Here is a 20,927-nt window from a genome sequence, read left to right on the forward strand (position 1 = left end):
TACACATAACTGAGTTGAAAACCAGTCATTAGTCTTTATTTTTCACTGATTTGGAACGGTTCTTTCTGAAAGGTTTTCAGTGAGTCAGAGTAGGCACATGTCATTAGTAACAGTTGAATTCTGTACTTCCAGGGCAAAGTTAAAAACTGAAGATATTTTAAAAATACAGATATAAAAATCATAGCTCTGTAAACAGAAATTTGATTTATGTCTTCTAGTTGGTGAAAAGCTGTAATTTTATGGTTTCTTTAAAGAGGAGGAAATGTCTGATAGTTCAGTGTGATGTTTTCATCTCTTCACAGTGGGCTAGTTTCCTCTGTATTTTTTTTTAATGGCTTGATGCTGTGTTTCTTCAGACACTTTAAAATGACCAATATGCAGGCTGATGTTAAGAGGACTGGTTATGCCTCTAGCCTCATCTTCACACCTTCTCCTCTTTGCTACCAGTTGTATGGCAATGTGGTAAACCAGAGCAGACAACCAATCTGGTTGAAAACTAATCTGTTTTCAGCCATATGTGTCAGTACAAGGAAGATGGGAGGAGTATTAGGTTAGAGTCTGAGGATGGGCCAAGTGATTGTGAAACCATGGCTTTGGAGTTCACATTGATTATAAAAGAGTACAATTATTTTACTTAAACAAAGCAAAACTGTAACAGACTTTCCCAAAAGCATTTGATTTCTCTACCAGCCTCAGATCCAGAAATGCCAGGTGCATGATTTTGCAGGTGTGGATTTTTTTTTTTTTTTTTACTCCATTTATTTACATAGCCTCACTGTTCCTGTTAAATGGTGAGTTCTGCCTGGAAAGACTGCGTGCCATCACATCTTTCTAGTTACAGGAGAGCAAAAATTCATCTGAGAGAACTTTGCTTGCACACTTGAATTGAACATTTTTTTCCCCTCTGTAACTTGCTGCTTCTTAAGATTGTCTTCTCTCTCTGAGATCAGGTATAGAATCACAGAACGGTTGAGGCTGGCAGGGACCTCTGGAGGTCATCCAGTCCAATTCATCTACTCAACACAGGATCCACTAGAGCAGATTGCTCAGGCATGTGTGCAGTTGGGTTTTGAGTGTCACCAAGGCTGGAGAGTCCACAGCCTCTGGGCAACCTGTTCCAGTGTTTGATCACCATTAAATTTTATTTTTTTTTTTTAAAAAAAAAAAGAAGCTTGTCTTATAATTAAACAATTTCCTGTGTTTCAATTTTTCAATTTCTGCCTGTTGACTCTTGTTCTTTCATTGGATACTATTGAGTGTTGTCTAGCTTGATCTTTACACCTTCCCATCAAGTATTTATACACATTGATAAGATTCTCCTTCAGCCTACTTGAATTTTACAGCTCTGAAATGCTTTGTATACAAAGTTGGTTGGAGAACATGAGTTGATTTCTTTCACCTGTGTTTGATATGGTAAGAAAAAGTTACTGCTTCTGGAGATGTAGTTTTCCAAATAAAATTTGCTTTGTAGGTTGTATTAAGTATGTTATACTCCTTTTACTTAAGTGTTGACTGATTTTGGAAATGTCATGTACAGGTAATTTGGCCTGCCCAGATGGTCCCTGCTACCCTTTATTAGCAGTCACTTTTTTTACTTCTCGTATTGGACATTTCACCAATTTTTGTGCCATGTCTTCCTATTTGCAGCAGGAGGACTCTCTGTTTGCCACCATGCCACCCCTTTGTCCCATTGGGAGTCATTCCAAGGTGCAAAGCCCCAAATCGGTCACTGGAGGACTTGGAGCTTTTACAAAGGTATTCCTCTTGGCTTTTGTGCCGGGACAAGGAGCCCCATAGTGCCATTTCATGCTGACTTGTGCCACAAACCATGTAACTTCCAGTGCATGTAAAACTGTTACTGGAACCAATGTGTCTTGCTGCTGAGGGCTCTGTAGCATCTCTCAAGAATGTATCTTGTTTTCTTGTCTTTCACTGTCACTACTGTACCTGTGATCTTTCTTTTTATCTCCTCTTTCATCCTTTCTTGTTTTTCTTTGAATCCCCGTCATACTGAGGCTGGTATTTTAAAAACTGTGTTAGTGGGATATAGTAAAATTATAATAAATTGCAGTAGATCCATCAGGAGCTTCTTAAAAAATAATACAGTGATTTTTTTGAATCTCAGAAGTTGCTACTTCTGAGTTTGTTTCCATAAATGTTACCATCTGGAATTTAAAGTTGTTTCTGGCAGTATTAGGTGACCCAAGTAAAAGGTGGAAGAATGCTTCCTACCAGTTACAGTACTTACAGCAATCTAACAGAAAAAAAACCCGGTCTTTCTTGGCTCACTGCTCTTAGGGATGAGGTTGAGGGCCTGTCCCAGAGAAACATAAAACATATATACAAGCAAATGTCATCTATAATAATCTACAGTATCTATAGATATAATACTGGTTGTCATTTTGCAGGATAGAAAAACATTGAGGTTTAGAATGTGTTCTGAGAAGAGGGTGCTTAGAAATTTGAAACCTTAAAGTGTTGTGGCTCCATGCTGAGGTGCAGGGCCTGAAGAAGTCAGGTCTGGCCAAGTCCGTTGATAGTATGACTAGCAGTTGTAATATTACTAGCAATTTCTGTGGTTCTGCAATTCCTATGAGCACGTCTCAAATCTGGAATGCTTTGTAAATACAGACACACACACACACACACACACCCCTCCACTGCTTCACGCTTGTGTGTTGGGAGTAGCCCTCATCTTGGAGCTGAGTTAGAGACCACCTGGTGATAAGAACTATGTCTGAGTCTACTGACTGTTGCCTGCCCTTTCCTGCAGACAGGCTGTTCCAGAAGTGATCCCCAGTGATTTAAAGTGTTTGCTTTTCTTATTATTTCTTCTTATTTAAAAGGTGATAATAAAGCAGGAGCCAGGAGAACTGCCCCAGCAACCCCAGCTACCAGCAACAGGGACAACCACGCAGACCTCTGTGCAGCAGTACGTCACTGTAAAAGGGAGCCACATGTTAGCCTTGTCACCGCAGAAGCCTGTCGTGAGCACAGGCGAGGGGACGGTGCAGTCTAAGGTATGAGGCACTCGGGCATCTTTGGCGTGGTCTAAGCTGTCTGTCTTGTGGTTTTATTGCAACACTTCGTGCTTCTCTCAGGGGTGTAGGACTGCTTCTGTCTCAGATGCAGGCAGCAGCACCGTGGTTAGCTGGTTTCCCCGTGTGCTCAGTGGTCCATATTCTGCTTACCTGTAGCCCTTGAGAAGGTAGCAGGGTGAGCAGCACTGTTGTATTTCATTGTGTACAGAGAACATCTCCCACTTCTGTCTAACCCATTGCCAGAAAGTTGGCTGCTATCATCAGCTCTTGCTGAAGGTGTTTCCAGGTGTTTCTGTAAGAGGAGGCAAATTCCTTGGACTGCAGGCCTGCCACAAAAAAGATCAGGACAAATGGAGAGCGGGGTGGAGGCTGAGCCAGCACTAGCAATAGGTGGAAGCAGTCCCACTTGAGTGGCAACTCAAGTGTTTTATTGTAGGAGTCTGTGCCATTGCAGTGCTGCTATGACAGGAGTGACGCAGCTTCTGAGAAGGCACAGTAACTATCAGTCACGAGATGACAGATGTGTCAGAAATTAACTCCATTTTTGCCTGTTTCCATTATGGATAGAGTCAAATCATATGTCAAGTACAAGAGACTACCTATGGAGCTTTCACTTTTGCATAAGTAAATTTATATTTACATTTGCACAGTTCATTGTCCTTTTTACTGCTTTATTTGCCTGTTTGAGCAGGTTTGCAAACTCATGTTTCCCTGCAGTTATTGTCAACACGTAAAATTGAAGCAGTTTGTGGGTTCTGCTTTGAGTCTGTAGTTTTCCAATTAATGAGTCTGTTCCCATTAATGTGTTGAAACTAAATTTCTGGAGCTCTGTGCTTTGCCAGGGCAAGCTTTGTCTTCAGCTGGAATTAAGCCATTGCTTATATATATAAAAAAGATGGAAGTACCCTGTAATTTGAACATACCTAATCTTTTGTGGGTGCTGTGAAATCCTGGTTGTGTTTAACAGTTTATCTTTTTATTTCAGATTGATCTCTTGCCAATTTAATTTTGTTTCTGAATGAATAGCTTTTATACATGACTAGACATGTATAAAGTGTCCTGAAATGTCTAGAGATGGAGGTAGCATACCAGCTAGAATTCACATGATTTCTCTTGCCGGCAGCACATCATCCAATACTTATTTGTTGCAGGTTGTTGGCGTTCCAGTTGGTTCTGCTTTACAGTCGACAGTGAAACAAGCAGTGGCTATAAGTGGTGGCCAGATACTTGTGGCAAAATCTAGCTCTTCAGTAGCAAAGGCTGTTGGTCCGAAGCAGGTTGTGACTCAAGGTGTAGCCAAAGCCATTGTGAGTGGAGGCGGAGGGACAATTGTTGCTCAGCCTGTGCAGACTATAACAAAGGCACAAGTTTCTTCTACAGGTGCTCAGAAAAGTACATCTCAAGGCTCAGGTAGAGTAATTTTACATCTTGTTAATAGCTCATAATGGGTAGACTTTGAGGTACTATAATGATTTCTTCAACAGCAGAATAACTGTGTGATTGAAAAACTTCAGTCTGTAGGGAAGTTCAGTCTGATTGAGATTAGTAATAAAGAAAATGATAACTCATTATCTGTAAGGGGAAAGAGGGAGCACAAGTACTTTAGAACATGCAGTGTTCTGTGAGTGGAGATCAGACAGATATGCTGGAGACCTAGCAGACTTTCATGGAGACAGGTCTCACATTTTTGCCCAGTATTGTGGTTCTGAGATGCTCAGAGGGCTCCACATAAATCCAACCAACAAGAACCAAACTTCTTATTTCATCTTCGCATCTTCCCCAATATGGAGAGTATGGGTGGGAGCACCCCACCTGCTTCTGCACGCAGCTGGCTTTAGCTGAGCATGTTAGTTCAGGCTCTGACAGTTTGAAGTGTGTTCCATGGCATCTGGATGGAATAAGCCTGTAGATACCATGGCTGTGCTGCTTTGGCCTGCAACCATAAGTGGTAGTGCACGCAGAGATTTTTTTATTTTTATTTTTATTTTTTTTTTCCCCCCCAGACCTATCCAAAAAAGTGTCTATGCGTCACTGGTGGAGATAATTTGCAGTTAGGCCAACTAAGTATGGATTATTGAAGGCTAGCTGCATGTCACTCCCTGTACTTTCATCCTATGTAGATTTCAATGCATACTACTTTTTGCAAGCAGTAGTTTTATTTCTTTTTATTCTTTCTTTCTAGTGATGGCTACACTGCAGTTACCAGCCACCAACCTGGCAAACTTGGCAAATTTACCACCAGGCACCAAGCTGTATCTCACCACCAACAGCAAGAATCCTTCTGGGAAAGGAAAACTGCTTCTGATACCCCAAGGAGCCATACTGCGAGCCACAAATAATGCCAGTTAGTCTTGCAGGGAAATCTAATGAGTTAAATAATGTAATCACTGCATAATTAATAAGCTTGGTAGTTTTGCTATAAAGCATTCTGGTACTGTGGAAGTCAGTAGTGGGATTAGTGGGATGGGGTTTCTTTGTTCACAACAACACAGCATGTGGTGCTTTTTAAAGACTGAGATCTCACAACTGTCTTATGTTTTAGATGAAACTGCTCTTCATGCAGTGCTCTCAATGTCTTTCTGTGCTGAAAGCAGAAAGTGTAATTTTCCTCAGAATTCGGCAAAGGGTTGTCTTTAACTGTTCCTTGTGATGTGTAGGAAGGCACAACTGCATTTTCATGATGGAGAACTGAGATGGATTTGAATGTAGTTGTGAAAGCTATTAATAAGTAATGGAATGACACCCTGGAGAAACGAGAAACATAAGAAGCTAACTCTGAAAAGGACAAGTTACTGTATCTGGAATGAGGGAAAGAAATAATTTTGAATGTTGATACAAGGTTTAGGCCCAAGCTGTTGAGACTAGCAGAAGCACTTTTTTTAATGGGCTTGTGAATCAAACTTGCTATGAAATACCTGGAGAATAACATTGCTAAAATAGCTCTGATGGGTGATACTTTTTTATAGTGTGTTGTTACTATAGGGAAAGAATACTGCCCATTTTGGACTGTGTAGATGAAGAGTTTTGTCATGAGCCTTCTCCAGAATGCTTATTTTGAGGCTGGGGGTTGGGATGAGAGATGGATTGGGTGTAAACCTTTTGCTCCCAGTTCTGATGCTGGCACTGAGGAAGAGGTATCATTCAGCTTAATATATAAGGTAAATACCAGCAATATAGCAATAGAGTACATGTCACTGAAGAAATAGATACTCTTGCTGAAGGTATTTTTGGGCTGTAGAACTTGTGATGGGATCCCCATTTCTTGAGATTTAGAGAGATAGCTGGGGCAGTCCAACTTTGGCAAGTAAATAATCTCATAGGCATTGAGGAAGAGCAAATACTTGTGATTTTTATGACAGAGCCATACATATTTTTTCTACCCTTGTTTCTTAATGAGACTGCAAAAAAAGTCAGCGTTCAGACTGTTCCTTCTGAAGGCAGAGCAATATCAAAGTGTCACTGCAAATTACCACTGCTCGGTATCCATGATCTAATACTCTGTTAACAAAATTGCATTGGAAGAACAAATGAAAGTACAATTAGGAAGCCAGTGGGATTCACAGTGCTTCTAGGGCTTTTGCTGCAGATACATAATCTGCAAAAGACTGCTGAGAAGACTATTCATCCGTTGGGCAGCATTTGCTTTTGATAGAAAATTCAAAACAGCCTTCAGTGAGCTTGCTTGCCCACCAGACCTTATTTCCCCATAGCTCCTTTCATTCATGGCGTTTGCTGAGCTATAAGAGAACACAGCAGCACATCTGAACTGTGCTGTGCTGGGTAGTAATGTTACTGAGATGCAAAACATATGGCAGCAAATGCCTTGCAAAGTGTTTTTAATTACTTGTATGGATGGGGCTGCTTTAGCAGCTGACAGTGTGTGGTCACTGAAGGGTCAAGACTTTTCTTCTGGTTACAGGTCTCCAATCTGGTTCTTCTACAAATAGTGGAGGAGGAGGAGGAGGAGGAACCCAAAGCACAAGCAGTAACTTGTCACAGCACCTCACCTATACATCCTACATCCTGAAGCAGACACCCCAGGTCAGTTGAAGCAGGTTGACATTTTAGGCTGCAGTGGTGTTAAATGGATGTCCTGTGTAGAATATGAAATGTTCTTGGACTGTAGGATCTAGATCCTCTCTAACAACCCTCACATCTCTTCTCTGTGACAAGCACCTGCTTTGCCACTTGCTGATGCTATTGGCACATCTCTGCCCCTCATCTCCCCTTGCACGGTTGTGCCCTTGTGGCTCCTTGCAGGCTGAGAAAGCAGCACTGGGTAAGGCCAGGCTGAGCAGGAGGTGGAGAAGGGACGTGTCTGGTGGCAGGGCCACAAGGGTCACTGAAACAAGAGAGGTGATCTGAGGGAAATGATGCTGGAAGAGCTATCTTACACAGTAGCGTATGTCAGAGTTGAAGGAAAGCATAAGAGGTAGGAGAATAAAGGAGGGTTGTTCGAGTGAAACGGCAAGGCTGAGTAAGAAAGAAAAATGAGGAAACCCAAGATTGTGTGAAGGGATCCATGTGTGACAGTGGGTGAATGAAATTTGCCTCTGAAAGACAGCAACTGAATAGTGAGGTGAAGCAGGAAGGGTGGCAAGGTCTCAGGTGATAGGTTATTAGAGCACACACCTCCAGTTGTGACTGATTTCTGCATGCTGAGCTCCTAATATATAGCCTTTGTAGGGGGACTAAATTTTGAAGTGAGAAGATGGCAGAATGTCTCAATTTCTCTTTTTTGTTTCCCCCCCCCCCCCCCCTTCCTAGCCCAGCAGAAGCTTTTCTGATGTTGCATGCTAAGCAGCATTTGTCACAAAGAGTAAAGTTGAAGAGCATAAAGTGTATTAAATTGTAGTGGATGCCTCTGGCAAGACAGGAGACTGTGGGTTTCTCACCCCTTCCCTTGCATCAGAATCTGTTCTCCACCAAGAAGGCTGTGTCTAGCTCTTAGTGCAGAAGCATCCACTGTAATGAAGTGTTGTTGCATTATATCTACAAGCTTTTATCCTGTATTGACACTTCCAGATTTCTGTTGACTCTTAACTGTGTTTAGAAGTGCTGACCTACCCAACTTATTTCTGGAGCAGGGCACCTTTCTGGTCGGCCAGCCTTCTCCTCAGAGTTCTGGAAAGCAGCTGACTCCAGCTTCAGTTGTTCAGGGCAGTGTAGGAGTTGGAGCATCTTCCACACAAGGACAAGCACTAAAAGTGATAACTGGACAGAAAACAGCTCTGTTTACACAGGTAAGATGCAAATGAGGTGTTTCTCTCTTACCAACTAGCACTTTTTCAGATAAAAGTATAGGAACCACAGCCACACATTGTGAGAGCTTTTCATTTTGGAGTTTGGTTTGGTTTTGTACAATTATGATGCTGACTATACTATGATGAGGAAGGCACATAAAAGCCTACTTTCATATGGAGATATTGGACCACAGTTTTCCAGCTTTATTTCTGTTCTCAGAGTGGGTCATGTAAGCTTGGGTTGCTAGTTTGTAAATGTGCTTTGAGATTTCTTAGTGAAATGGAATTAGGGAAGTGAATACAGTCAGGTGCAGAAATGTGCTTAAAGTATTTGAACGTTGGAAATGGGTCGCCTGCTGAAGGTCTTAAAATTTTGGGGGTTCGGTGTCCCTCAAACATCCTTCTTTTAAAAACTACCAAGTGGTCCCTATGAAATTCAAAATCCCCGAGAGTACTTGTAATTGATCATCCAAAATTCAAGACATATTTTTGCAAAGTCAGCAGTTTGGTAAAGTTGATTTTTGAGGTGATAATTTTCTTCCAGCTATTATTTGTCACAATTTGCCTTTTTCAGAAGTCTTGAAAATATTTTTCAGTAAATATAAAAAGCATTTGTCTTGTTTGTTGTGTTTTGTTGGGGTTTTTAAAGTAATTTTTAAAAAAATCCAAATGCACCTTTTTCCTTACACTGAATTCTTTTTCAAAGGCTGCACCCAGTGGACAGACATCACTGGTGAAAATATCAGATGGGTCTATAAAATCAGTGCCTGCCTCATCCCAGCTCTCTAAACCTGGCACCACTGTGCTGAGAGTATCCGGAGGTGTTATCACCACCGCTGCTGCTCCTGCTGTGGCCCTTCCCACAAATGGGGTGGCCCAGGTGAGAAACAACATTGCCAAAATTCTGTAACACAATGTTTGCACTCTAGCCAGTGTAATCTCCAGGAAAGTCCTTCTACTGCTTTTCCATCCTATTAGTATTTTTCTCAGTCAGCGTTGCTGGTGGGCCTGCTCTGATTTGTGTACAGTGCAGACTACTCCTTTTCTGCTGGGTTGTTTGCTGTTTGATGGGAAGTAAATATTTGTGAAGAAACAAGGGGAGAAGAGAAACTGAAACTTGCGCTTTCTTGCTTTTAACTGTTGAAATTCAGGTAGGCAGGGAAGGCTTTATCTGAAACAGCTTTTGCAATCAGACGGATCAGATTTTTTTGGCCATGCAGCTTTTAAACACCAAGTCTGCTGCTAGCACAGAAATTTGCAGAAGAATGTGAAATGCCTGAAGGTCTGTATCTGTCAGCCAGTGAAAGGCAGCAGTAACTAGACTGTAGGTCACTTCTCTGACATCAGAGACCCTCCATGGTGCTTAGTGCCCAATCTGCTACCAGCTGGTTTCAGAGGCTGGTTTTCAGTGGCCAGAGTTCATGGTCCTTTGGTCCTGACTGTGTTCAAAGGATGTCACTCCTCTCCACCCTGGGGGAGTTGTGACAGCACAGCCTTGGAACAAGGTGCTTCAGCCCGGAATGAGGTTGGAAGCAAAACATTTGTGTTCCTGGAGTGGATGCAGCCATGTATCCCATTGATTTAGGTTGTTCACCTGAAGTGGAGTTGGAGTTCACGGAGTGGGGAGGATGCAGCAAAAAGAAGAGTGTATAATTCACTCTGAGGGTTCCCTTAGCCTCGCTGCTTTTGCCTGTGGGGAGGCAAAGATTAAACAAGTAGGGAGTTGACACCATGCTGCCCTTGGAGAGCTGAGTGCTGGCATACACAGCATATATAGGTGAAGATGCTAAAATATGTGTTAAGTGCTACTCAGTGATTTTACAGCTTTCAGAAAAGCTGCAGAGATAGAAATTTTCCATTCAGCCTCTTTATCCTAAACATTTTTCCTATTTGTCTATTGATACCTCTGGAGTTCAGAGCAGCAGGGAAATATGAAGCATTCCTGGGTCAAATTTCTCATCTAGAGGCCTACCTGCTTGCTGAAATTAAGGAATCTGGCTCAGATACTATCAAAGCAGTTGTGGTAGCAGTTCCTGTGTGCATGGTTTCACTTTTTCTGCTTGAAACAGCCTCCATTCCCTATGTACCGTCACTGTATATGGGCTTTTAGTTATGTGCTTGAGAACCTCTTGTTTGTTAAGGATGGATAGATAAACATTTGGTTTTGCTACTTCTAGATATTACCTTGTTGTGCTTATTGTTGAATCATCCATGACATGAGAAGGAATTTGTTATCCCTCTCTGCCTCTTTCACGTAGCAAATAGATAATGCAAGTTCTAGCTCATCATCTTCTGGAACTCCTGCAGCAAAGACATCTGGACAGCAACAGCAAATCTGTATAAGCCAGAGCCAGTCTACTTCATCAGTCGTGAATAAGACTGCTACTTCCACTGTTGTAAGTGTTGCTTCTCTGATGACTACACCAACGCCTGTGGCTGGAAAAGCTGCAGTATCAGGTATTAACTTCCTTCATACCTTTGCTATAGAAAGTTAAAATCCAGGTGTGAGTTCTTTAGAGGTCTTCACTGTAAATGGAAGAATATAGTTACCTGCATTTGTGAATGTGTAAAAGTAAAGTCATGCTTTCTAAAACATATTTTACTAGTGTAACTTTTGTCTTAGCCAGAGATGTCTAAGTCATTTGTCATCCTATCACATCAGTACATTGACTGTATCTGTTACAAATAATAGTGTGAGTTGCCCATTGATATTGGAGAGGGATTTTAGTTTTTATGCCAGATTCACATTAGAAGATGCATTCTGCCTGTTCAAGAGCACAGTGTATCACTGAATGCTGAAGCTATCAAGGTACCAGCAATACTACAGACTTGATTAGTTTGTGAAAGTGCAACTCCACTGAAGTTGGAGAAGCTGCATGAGCAGAATTTGGCTCTGAGGCTTTGCATCTGCTCTGTTTGGCTTGGAAAGGGTAGAGATGTTGATTAGGGGGAACTGAAGGCTTTGAAGTCAAAATCCATTAAGTACAGTGAGGTAGGCTGGATCTGGAATTTTTCAAGTTAATAAAGATGAAGTAATAAAGATGGACTGCCCTTATGTAGAGGGGAGTTTTCCTTATTTAACTTTACTGACTTCCAGTAGCTTTTGTATTATGGAGAGCAAATACAGTGGATTTAATTTGAATATTACGGGTTAAAATTGGAAATTTTTATTTTGACTAATTTACTTGCTGGCATGTTCTGTTCACTTGAAGTGGCTTCTTACTAAGTGGAAACAGAGTAAAAATACAGAAAAGAGAAAATAAGTGACACTGAGTTCATCTGACAGTGTCTTTTTAAAGCAATTCTTCCTTGTTTCCTATGTACAGTCTTCCAAACTCCTTTGTCATTACTTTCAGGCTCTGAGAAAAACAGTAAACATAGGCAGCTAAGAGTGCCACAATTCTACAATAAGCAGTTGAGTATTTTCCTCTTTGCAAACAAAGCAGCAAGGGTTTTTTTTTTTGTAGAAAATATGCTATTCTAAATATCTTTCAGATTAAAACTCCCATTTAGGTATGAGAATGTTACCTAGATTTTGTTTTGTTTTTTGTAACCTGAAGCACTGACTTCATCATGAAAAACTCTTTCTTCAAGAATCCCAAAAGAAGCGGGGGTTATAAACCATGTTACTTCAATGTAAAAAACAAAACAACAGCAAAACAAGTGTTAAAATTCTGAAGATTTGTATTTTTAAAGGAAACTTTTCAAAAAATCTCAAGTTTTCCCTTGTTCTGCAACGAACAATGTCTCCTACTCATCAGGCTAATAGGTTTAGTTGAAAACGTCCCTTCTTACTCACCTTGCCATCTGGGCCCCTTGCTGTCCTATCCCGACACATCTGTGTATCACACACAAATGAATTGGTAATACTGGGTTAGCCTTCTTGCTGGAGGTGAAAGCTTAACTGACCAGTGCTTCTGCACATCTTTTGAAACCATGAGACATCTTCAGCAGACCTTGCATGTCTGGTATTTGGAAGGCAGGTGTGTTTCTTAAAAAATAATAATAAAATATGAGGAGACTGGAAACTATCTCAAAACAAATCGTGAGTATAAAATGATCATCATGAATCCAAGAAGTCTACTGTTGTCAATGTTCTAAAATAGAAGCCTTTTAAATTTTACAGTCTGAAGAAAATTTAGCTATAGATTGAACACAATTATATTGAAAATAGCTGTTTTACCAGTAGAAAGGATGGATGTAGGCCCAAATCGCAGTATTAGAGTGCTGACTCTGGTGGCTTGGGATGTCATCACTGTGGAGGAGAGAGCTGATGGACAGGTGATGAGTTCTACTCACCCATGGCCCTGTGTCACAGCTTGGAGCCATGCTGATTTTCACTGAAGTCATTGGGTGCTGCGATTGATAATGCTGTTAATATCTGAATGCCCTGCGTGCTCTTTTAGCCTTAACTAAAATCAGTGATTTAATCCAGTCCCTAGCTTGATTAGCTAGCCATCCTTATGGATGTATTCAGCACATGTCACAGACTCAGGACACGCAGTTCAGGTGTGTCCTTCATCAGACTTTGCTGCACAGCCTTGGGCTTGTCAATTAGTTAAGACGTGGTTGATGTGCTCTACTGTGGATGCTCTGAGCGGAATTGCAGAGGTGTGTGTGGCACTTGGATACCTCAGTGAGAGTGGCTGTGTAAGTACAACGGAGCTGTGGTTCACTGGCTTACCAGACCCTTGAGCACAAGGTCTTGTTCTGACAAGAACTCTGCCGAGCCTGCTTCAATTGAAAGGTTTGTGTTACATCAACTTTTGCTTAAGATTACTTAGGTAATTAGGAAACTTGCTTTACAAATATCAGAGTGCTGTGCAGCATGCAGTACTGCACACACTGTGGTGCACCACCCCAGTATTTTAGCAGTCAGATGTGTCAGTAAGAACTTGTCTGACACTTCACTGAACTGTGGCTTGTTAAGAGGGTGGCAGTGCTAGCTTACATGCCATCCTGGTGCAGGCAGAAAGGGAGAGAAGTAGCTGGAGATTAACTAAATGGTGTGTTTTATTTAACATTTTGTCTTCCGTTCTTCTTGCAGGGTTGCTAAAAATCCACTCAAATCAGTCTAGTCCACAGCAGGCTGTTCTGACAGTTCCCAGCCAGCTTAAACAGCTCGGTGTAAACACAGCTTCTGGAGGTGTTCAGACAATACTCATGCCTATGAACAAAGGTAAAGGGCAGAGGAGGATGACAGATGGTGTTTGAAAATCCCCTTTGACACAGGGTAGCTCTTGGTCACTGTTGGCATACATGGTCTAAAGTTAGAGATAGAAGAAAATGTAGCAAGGAAATTAATCCCTAAACTTTGTGCTGCAAAAACACTGTGTTGCTTCTGAACATGGTTATTTGTCAAAGTGTGAAATTTGATAATTTTTTTCTTCTTTGTTGTCCTTTTTTTTTTCTTTTTCCTCTTCAGTGATACAGTCACTTTCTACCAGCAAAGTTTCAGCTGTTTCAGCTGTCACAGCAGCAAGTACGGTTGTCCCTAGTCCCTCTCCAGCATCCATCACTAAAGGTAACAAGGAATTTCTCAATAAGATAAGTAGTGGAAATAAGCTGGTGCTGCTTTATGCAAATGGCCTGGCTATGAAAGTCGACACTGTGACTGTGGGTTCTTTTATTTCCATTGTTAGTAGGGCTTAAATCAAATAAAAATGGTATCTGGGGACTAGGAAATTAACAGTGATTTCTCCATCAACAAAAGCATAGGCAAGTAAAGAGAGAAATGAGGATGTTCTAGAAAGCTACCGTGAGTACCTTAAACATTCATTGTTTCAATCCATATTTGCAGAAATGCATGGAGCAGCATGTATTTAATCACAGTTACTGCTGTTCTCAGAAGAGTGACTGGTGAAATGTACTGGAGAATGCTCTGCAGCAGCCCTAGATGTAGACAGCATGTGTGCATGCACACACCTGCAGGGGAAAGATGGACCTACAGTACTTCCCAGAATAATGCATAGGCCAGCTGAGATACTCAAGGTCCAGTTCTTGCAGAACTGTCATGCATCTCTCCCATCCCAGAGGAATGAGCAGACTGCCTGGCTGTTCTGGGTTGGGAACATCTCCGTCCCTGCTCCTGTCTCACCAAAGTTCTGTCCTAGATGTCAGAAAGTTCACTGATATCAAAAATCAGCAGTGTCTTCAAAAATGAAGATCACTTTGAAATGTCACCTGGTAAAACCGTTAGTAGTTTCTATCCAGCTCTTTGTTTACAAAAAGGCCAACATATATTTGCAGGCAGTTCAGTTTAGATCAGGCAGTCATAGGCAAAACATCAGCGATTGATGATGCAGATTTTCTAAAAAGTGTGAGATGTGAGCGTGTTGAGATTTGGAGGAGAGGAACATGTTCTGGTGGCTTGCTTTCAGCAGAATTGAAGGCCAGATTTGTTCATGCTGAACAATCAGAATGCAAACAACAAACGAAGTGTTATTATGCAAGATCTTTAGTCTTACAGGACGCTATTTATCAAGCTGACTGGTACTTTTTGTCTTTTAAAATGTGTTCTGTTTCTTTGAAGTTAAGATGGAGCCTGATTCAACAGGACAAAACTGCAATTCTGTGGGTACCCAAGAAGGCCAAGCACCAGTAAAAACAGAAGAGAGCTCTGAACTTGGGAATTACGTTATCAAGTAATTGTTCATTTCTCTTAAGGATTTCTGATATTTGAAATGCCGGGGGGAATGGAGGAGATTCTAGGGATACCTGTAGTAGGATTAAGTTTGACCTAGAAATACATTATAAAATCTTCTGTCCCATACACTGCTGTATCAGTATGAATCCTTTTGGGTGACGTTTGTTTCAGACAGTGTTACAATATTTTCTTAGTAAATGGATTTGTACGCAGGGCTTGTGAAAGGGGAAAACATTATTTGAAGATTTGCATTTGTTCTGGGGTTTGCTAAAATCTCAGGCTGCTAAAACCTCATCATCCACTGCTTGTATAATTCCCATTGCCACCGTGTGTCCTTACTGAGGTGAAACTGTCCAGTGAAATGCAGGTCAGAAAATCTGAAATAAGTAGAACTGTCTCTCCTCTTGCCTCTCTAGTCTTGCTAAGCTCATATACTTCTGTAATTGCTTAGTATGAGGGCTGCCTTGGTTCAGAATTGGAATTAATTAATAAAGATCATTGGAGTATTTGTTCACTGGATGCTGTGAAATCTGGTGCCTTGTTTGTGATGCTCTTGCAAGTACTTGTTAGGTTTTTTTCAGGAGAACACAGTTTTCAAAATTTTCTCTGCTTATTTTTTGTAGCGTGTAGGAGTTTCTTCTGCTCTTGATTCCTCCAGTGGTTGACTTTCCCATCTCTGTGTTTTGAAGTTTTGTTATCCTGACATATCCCTGCAGACATTACTCTGGAGAGTATGTGTAGGAGACAGGAATAAATCTCAAGTCACTACACACGGGAAATTCTCTTAGTTATAAAATAACTAATGGAAAATATGGTTCTTCACAGTTAAATACAGTCTGACTGGTTAAGTAAAATTTATCCAAAGTCCTGTAAATACAAAGTTTCCCATGCAGTATCCCATGTTCCTACTGGGACAGCCTGCACTAAGGTGCATCTCATCCCTCAGAGTAGTGTTGCATCTTGTGAGATGATGCAGGGATTTCTTCCAAGCCTGCCCAGAAAAACCTGTCTTCAGTTTCTTCAGCTTGGCAGTTGCAGCTTCAGATGTGGACACTTCAGCAGGAGGAAGGGCTGTTTGAAATACCTTCTCCAGATTGGGGCATAACAGTTTATCCTCACACTGCTATTGCTATAATGCCGTGGGGCTAGGGACTTTAAACCATGCAGCGATTTTGAAACCTTTTGCATCTGGTCCATTGCTTCCAACAGTTTTCTTCATTGTGATTCTTTTTATCCCTTGCAGCATAGAATATTTGGAGAATATCCAGCAGCTTTTAACAGCAATAGTGAAGAAGGTTCCATTAATTGCTGAAAAAAGTAAGCAGTAAATGAAAAGGGTTTGCTTTCTATTTTCAGTGTATCAACAGACTGCCTTGCATATTCTGTAGCCACAAAACTTATTAAAAGGCGGAATGAAATGAAGCCATTCTCCTAGAGAGCTTACTCAAGGGGTTATTCTAAAGATACTTAGAACTAGATTCTTCCAATAAAGCTAAATATGTTGTCAGCAGTTAACTTTTATCTGTTTTTGGTTAGAAATAGATTATATTTCTTCACATAATGGCGGCAAGTAGGTCTTCTTTTCCCTGGTTTGTCCTTAATTGATGTGCTTTTTTTTTTTTTTCTTAATTTAATATCAGGGTTTCAGAAATGCTTGCAGAGATTGCTCAACATTGGAATGTGTTTGTTGTTGGGGTTTTGGCTTTTTTAAAAAACCAAACAAACAAAAGGTGGTAGTTTGCAGAGAAACATTTTAATCTTTTCTGGTACTTTATAAGTGCATACCTCTTACTCATGTACATAGCTGAGAATGTATCAGCTTTCTCTGGTAACTAATGCACTTTGAACAAGTGGTCCTGGAGACTGGGTAGGGCAGACCCTCTCAAGATAAGCACGCGAATAAAGTAGGAGTGGGTGGCACAGTAGAGCTTTCATTACGTACAGCTCTCTGGCCTACAGTAGCATTCATGAATCTGTTGCTTAGGATTCATATCCTCTTCTCATGTTTTTGCCAGGAAACCTTTTCACTGTTGTTTCATTTTTATGTTGTAATTTGTTTGCAAAAAAGCCCCAAAGAGTTTTCCAAAGGAAGAGACTTTGACCAGTAAGACAGATTTACAGGTCCACATAATTACAGTTTTTGGAGGAAAAAGCAGCTTAAAACAGCCTACAGCCACAGATTTCTGTGTATGTGATCAACATCCAAACCCCACAGTGTCTGCTGCGCTATCTGTGCTGTGCTCAGAGAGAGCACAGCATCTGTAAGAGTTAGTGTCCTTCATCCTGTGAGCATGAATCACATTTCCCTCTTCCTCTCCATTAAATAACACCAAAACCAAAATCTATCTTACTTCACTTACTAAATATTTAATACTGTTTTTTGGCTTTGTGTTTTCTAGATGAAGATGCAAGCTCTTTTTGTGCCAGTTCAGTGGAACAGTATTACAGCTGGAATATTGGGAAGAGGAGGGCAGCCGAGGTAATCCTCTCCTGTGTTTCATAAGCAGTCATTAGGGACACAAGGATTTCTGAATTATGGAACCTTTCTTGTTGTCTGATTTGTTTTCTGAAGCAGTCTGTCACATTTTAAGTGGAAGCATTCCTTACTGCAATGATTTGTGTCCAGGTAGCAATCCAGTTCATTGTTCAGAGACTTTCTCAAGCAAAAGGGACTCTGAAGGTCATTTTTTGGCTGATTCAAAGCAAGATGTTTTTGAAGCATTTTAAAAATCGGAAATTTTGCAAACTGTCTTGTTAGCACTTTATCCTCATCACTCCTCTGTGGCATATTATGGTCATGGGAATTTTACCCAACATACTTTGTCTATCTTTTCATGGGACTGTGTCTGCTTTCTGTAGGGAGAGAATTGAGAGATCTGACATAAGCAGTGCTAGTGCTGAAGTAGATTGTCGGTTCACCAAGGATAAATATTTCAGTTAATTTGGACCTTTTTGTGTTGTGGTTGTTACGTTTCCCCCTATTTATTCATAATTTTGTCATCTTGCTATGAAGTTTTACAGGGAAGATGTTAATAACTGATTAGACCCTCTGCTGTTGCCAAATGAAGTGATTAAACAGTTTAACTAAAATTTTGAGAAATATATTTTGTTCTAGTGGATTTCTTGCATTATGTCATCTTAGGTGTTACTTGGAAGATGATACATTTCAAGTCAAGACAAAGGTGTCTAGGCCCCTGTAAACGTGTGTTCCTTTTTCATGAGGTTTTGTTTGGATGACAAAGCAGAGTTTAAATGGTCTGCCTACAGCTGCCTAATATCAGAATTAGGACCATCTTCCACATCTGTTTTTCCTCATCATTCAGACTTTTAAGAAAATCACGTTCCTTTTGTCTTCCTTGCAACCTGGATTATTGTCTAGCCTTAACTGTTTTAGCTGTCGTGACGAGCTTTCCCTTTGTTTTTTCACAGTGGCAACGAGCAATGACAGTGAGAAAGATCCTACAAGAAATCATAGAAAAGCACCCCAGGTTTCACAATATTACTCCCCTGAAAACAAAGCACGTGGTGCACTGGTGTCGATGCCATGGCTACACTCCACCTGACCCTGAGACCTTGCGGAACGATGAGGACTCAATTGAAGACGTGCTGACGCAGATAGACAGTGAGCCAGGTGAGTACGGGGGGACAGAAAGCTCCTTTCTGCCAAAGACATTGTTTATTAAGTGGCTCAAGGCTGTGTGTATGCTCACGCACGTGCTGCTGCTTCAGGAGAAGGGGATTCTTACTTAACCTACTTTGGAATAACAAAAGTTGGAGATCATAAGGGCAAGCCTATGAGTGAGACTGTCCCTTGTCACTATAAGTCCTGATGTTTTCTGGGGCCTTTTGGGTTTTATTGTGCATTGGGGCACTTGGAGGCCCAGTGTAGATAAATCTTATAAGAGGTGATTCTTGCCCCACAGTGTAATCATTTATAAGTGGACACGCACAAACTAAGCATAGGGAGTAGTGACATTTCTGTCCTTGGGTAAGCTTAGCCTCTGTTAAGGCTTAGTGTATGAACAGTGTGAGTGAGTTCAGGTGCAAAAAAATCAAACCTAACTTGGCAGTGGTGGTGTGGAGCTCAGTGGGGGTTAATTTACCTCCAAAAGTGTGCTGAATTGGCCCATGTGAAGCTTCACGTTTTGTTATTACTGCTGCTGCACTACTCCACTAGGCATAGCTCTGGGATCTCCACAGTCCGTTTTAGTATATATTAAACATCCATCTTTCATTTCATGCATTCTTCACAGTTAAGCTTCCTTGTTTCACCTTCAGATAATCCTTTTCCCAAAGCTGAATGTTTTTCTGTTCTGATCATACAGGGTTTTAAGGTATTTCACACAAGTCTGTGGATTTGATTATTCTTTGCTAGATCTGGCCCTGCATTGCAGTTGTTGAAAGGAAGCCTATATCTCTCTTCTAGTATTTTTATCTAAATAACTAGATTTGTGTTTGTCTTTGAAGAAAAGAATCTGTTTATTGTATAGATTTCCGCTAATGGTTTTACTGGCTCGTGCTGAGCATGCAGAGAAGTTACCCTTTCATAATTTCACTGAAGAGCTGTCTTCTGATTTTTCTTAAAAAGCATGATAATGCTTGTCACAACGTAAAAGATGATTTAGTGCTATATGGTGCTGGCATAATAAAAACTGCATTTCTCCAGGCAAGTTGAAGGGCATCAGACTGCATTGCCGGTTGTCAAAAAGCTTCTGTGAGGATGCTTAGGAGACTCGCATTAGCCTGGTTTTGTTTGAAATGCATCCTTCTTAATTGGTGTAAGGGCAGATAAGGGAGAGGACCATGAGTGGCATGAAGATATAATTAGAAGACTCTCAGTGACTGTTTGCATTTCTGTTCATCCTCAAGTTTGGTAGGAACTGCAAAAATAACTTCCAATTACCTTTATTCCTTACCATGAGTGTGCATCTGTTTATAAACAAATTTCCATAAGCTATCATCTGTTTAATTGATGGCTTCTTTTTCAGAATGCCCTTCATCTTACAGCAGTGGTGAGGAGCTGTGCCGAAAACTAGAGGAACTGCAGCAATTTCTGAAACGAGAACCAGAACATGAAGAGGAAGTAGATATTCTCAACTTCAGTGAGCCGTTGAAAATAAACATTAAGAAAGAACAGGAGGAGAAACAAGAGGAGATGAAGTTCTACTTGGCTTCCTTGCCTGCATCAGAGTTTGTGAGGGATGCTGCAGAGAAGGTGCATAAGTGAATCATAAAGCTAATAAGAACTGTTATTAAGCTGGTTGTGATCTTACATTTATTTCGTTTCCTGCCTTTCATCTATATGGGCCTCTGGATGCTTTATGGAAGCTTTTATAAATGCCAGAAAAGTTGGACCTTCTGACTAATGCCACTGAGTTGGGCAGTGCTAGCAGGAGAAAGTGAAGCATGTCAGGTGGGAGGTCATTTCATAGTAGCTGTGTTGCAGAGCTTAGTACCAGAAAAATCATCCTGGAGGGCTAGAAACAAGGGGAAATGAGGAAAGAGGAGCACTAGTACCAAATTCTTCCTGTCCCATCACATGAAAGACTCAGACTTGTTGCTTGGACCAGTGCTGTTTAATAGCAGCTCCTGAAAAGGAGTTGTGGTAGATCTTGGACCACAGCAAACTACTGCTTGGATTTCTTCCCCCTATTCAAATTAGAGTAAAAGAAAGGTAGAGAGGAGTGTTCTGCCACAGCAGCAGGAGGGGAAGAGAGGAGACTGACTCAGCTTGTAGGAAAGAGTGCTTACCATTGTACCAGCAGAGGCAGCAGCAGCAGGAGGGGTTTGCATGCAGCAGTTGTGGGAGAAAGGATCTCAGATTAAAATTTGCTTTTTTTTCCTCTTCTGTGTTTTAGAGGCATTTCTGCAGGCTGTTCTATTGGTCAAGCTTCATTTTCTCCAGATCTTTTTAAAATGAAGCATGAGATTATACTGCTTGAAAGTTCTGCAATATCTGCTTACTTGATTTTTAACTACCCTTTATAATAGATCTTT

The 20,927-nt window shown here is 41.0% G+C and overlaps 1 protein-coding gene across 8 annotated transcripts in view; it reads left to right on the forward strand.

Moving 5' to 3' along the window:
- The window catches only part of YEATS2 (YEATS domain containing 2), a 49,800-nt gene that overhangs the window by 23,198 nt on the left and 5,675 nt on the right, over positions 1 to 20,927 (forward strand). For 4 of the 8 annotated variants that reach the window (XM_074911647.1, XM_074911648.1, XM_074911650.1 and 1 more), the window contains 15 exons: positions 1,648 to 1,755; positions 2,847 to 3,020; positions 4,193 to 4,451; positions 5,224 to 5,385; positions 6,961 to 7,082; positions 8,129 to 8,284; positions 8,991 to 9,164; positions 10,543 to 10,741; positions 13,332 to 13,463; positions 13,710 to 13,808; positions 14,817 to 14,928; positions 16,174 to 16,247; positions 17,330 to 17,409; positions 18,360 to 18,561; positions 19,919 to 20,145. In XM_074911647.1, coding sequence (XP_074767748.1) covers positions 1,648 to 1,755; positions 2,847 to 3,020; positions 4,193 to 4,451; positions 5,224 to 5,385; positions 6,961 to 7,082; positions 8,129 to 8,284; positions 8,991 to 9,164; positions 10,543 to 10,741; positions 13,332 to 13,463; positions 13,710 to 13,808; positions 14,817 to 14,928; positions 16,174 to 16,247; positions 17,330 to 17,409; positions 18,360 to 18,561; positions 19,919 to 20,145 — 2,280 coding nt within the window. Of the gene's footprint in view, positions 1 to 1,647; positions 1,756 to 2,846; positions 3,021 to 4,192; positions 4,452 to 5,223; positions 5,386 to 6,960; positions 7,083 to 8,128; positions 8,285 to 8,990; positions 9,165 to 10,542; positions 10,742 to 13,331; positions 13,464 to 13,709; positions 13,809 to 14,816; positions 14,929 to 16,173; positions 16,248 to 17,329; positions 17,410 to 18,359; positions 18,562 to 19,918; positions 20,146 to 20,927 lie in introns of those variants that run through there. The other 4 variants (XM_074911649.1, XR_012634020.1, XM_074911652.1 and 1 more) reach the window with 4 other exon arrangements.

Source organism: Athene noctua, chromosome 8 (genome assembly GCF_965140245.1).
Source record: "Athene noctua chromosome 8, bAthNoc1.hap1.1, whole genome shotgun sequence".
In the NCBI taxonomy this organism is placed as follows: Eukaryota; Metazoa; Chordata; class Aves; order Strigiformes; family Strigidae; genus Athene; species Athene noctua.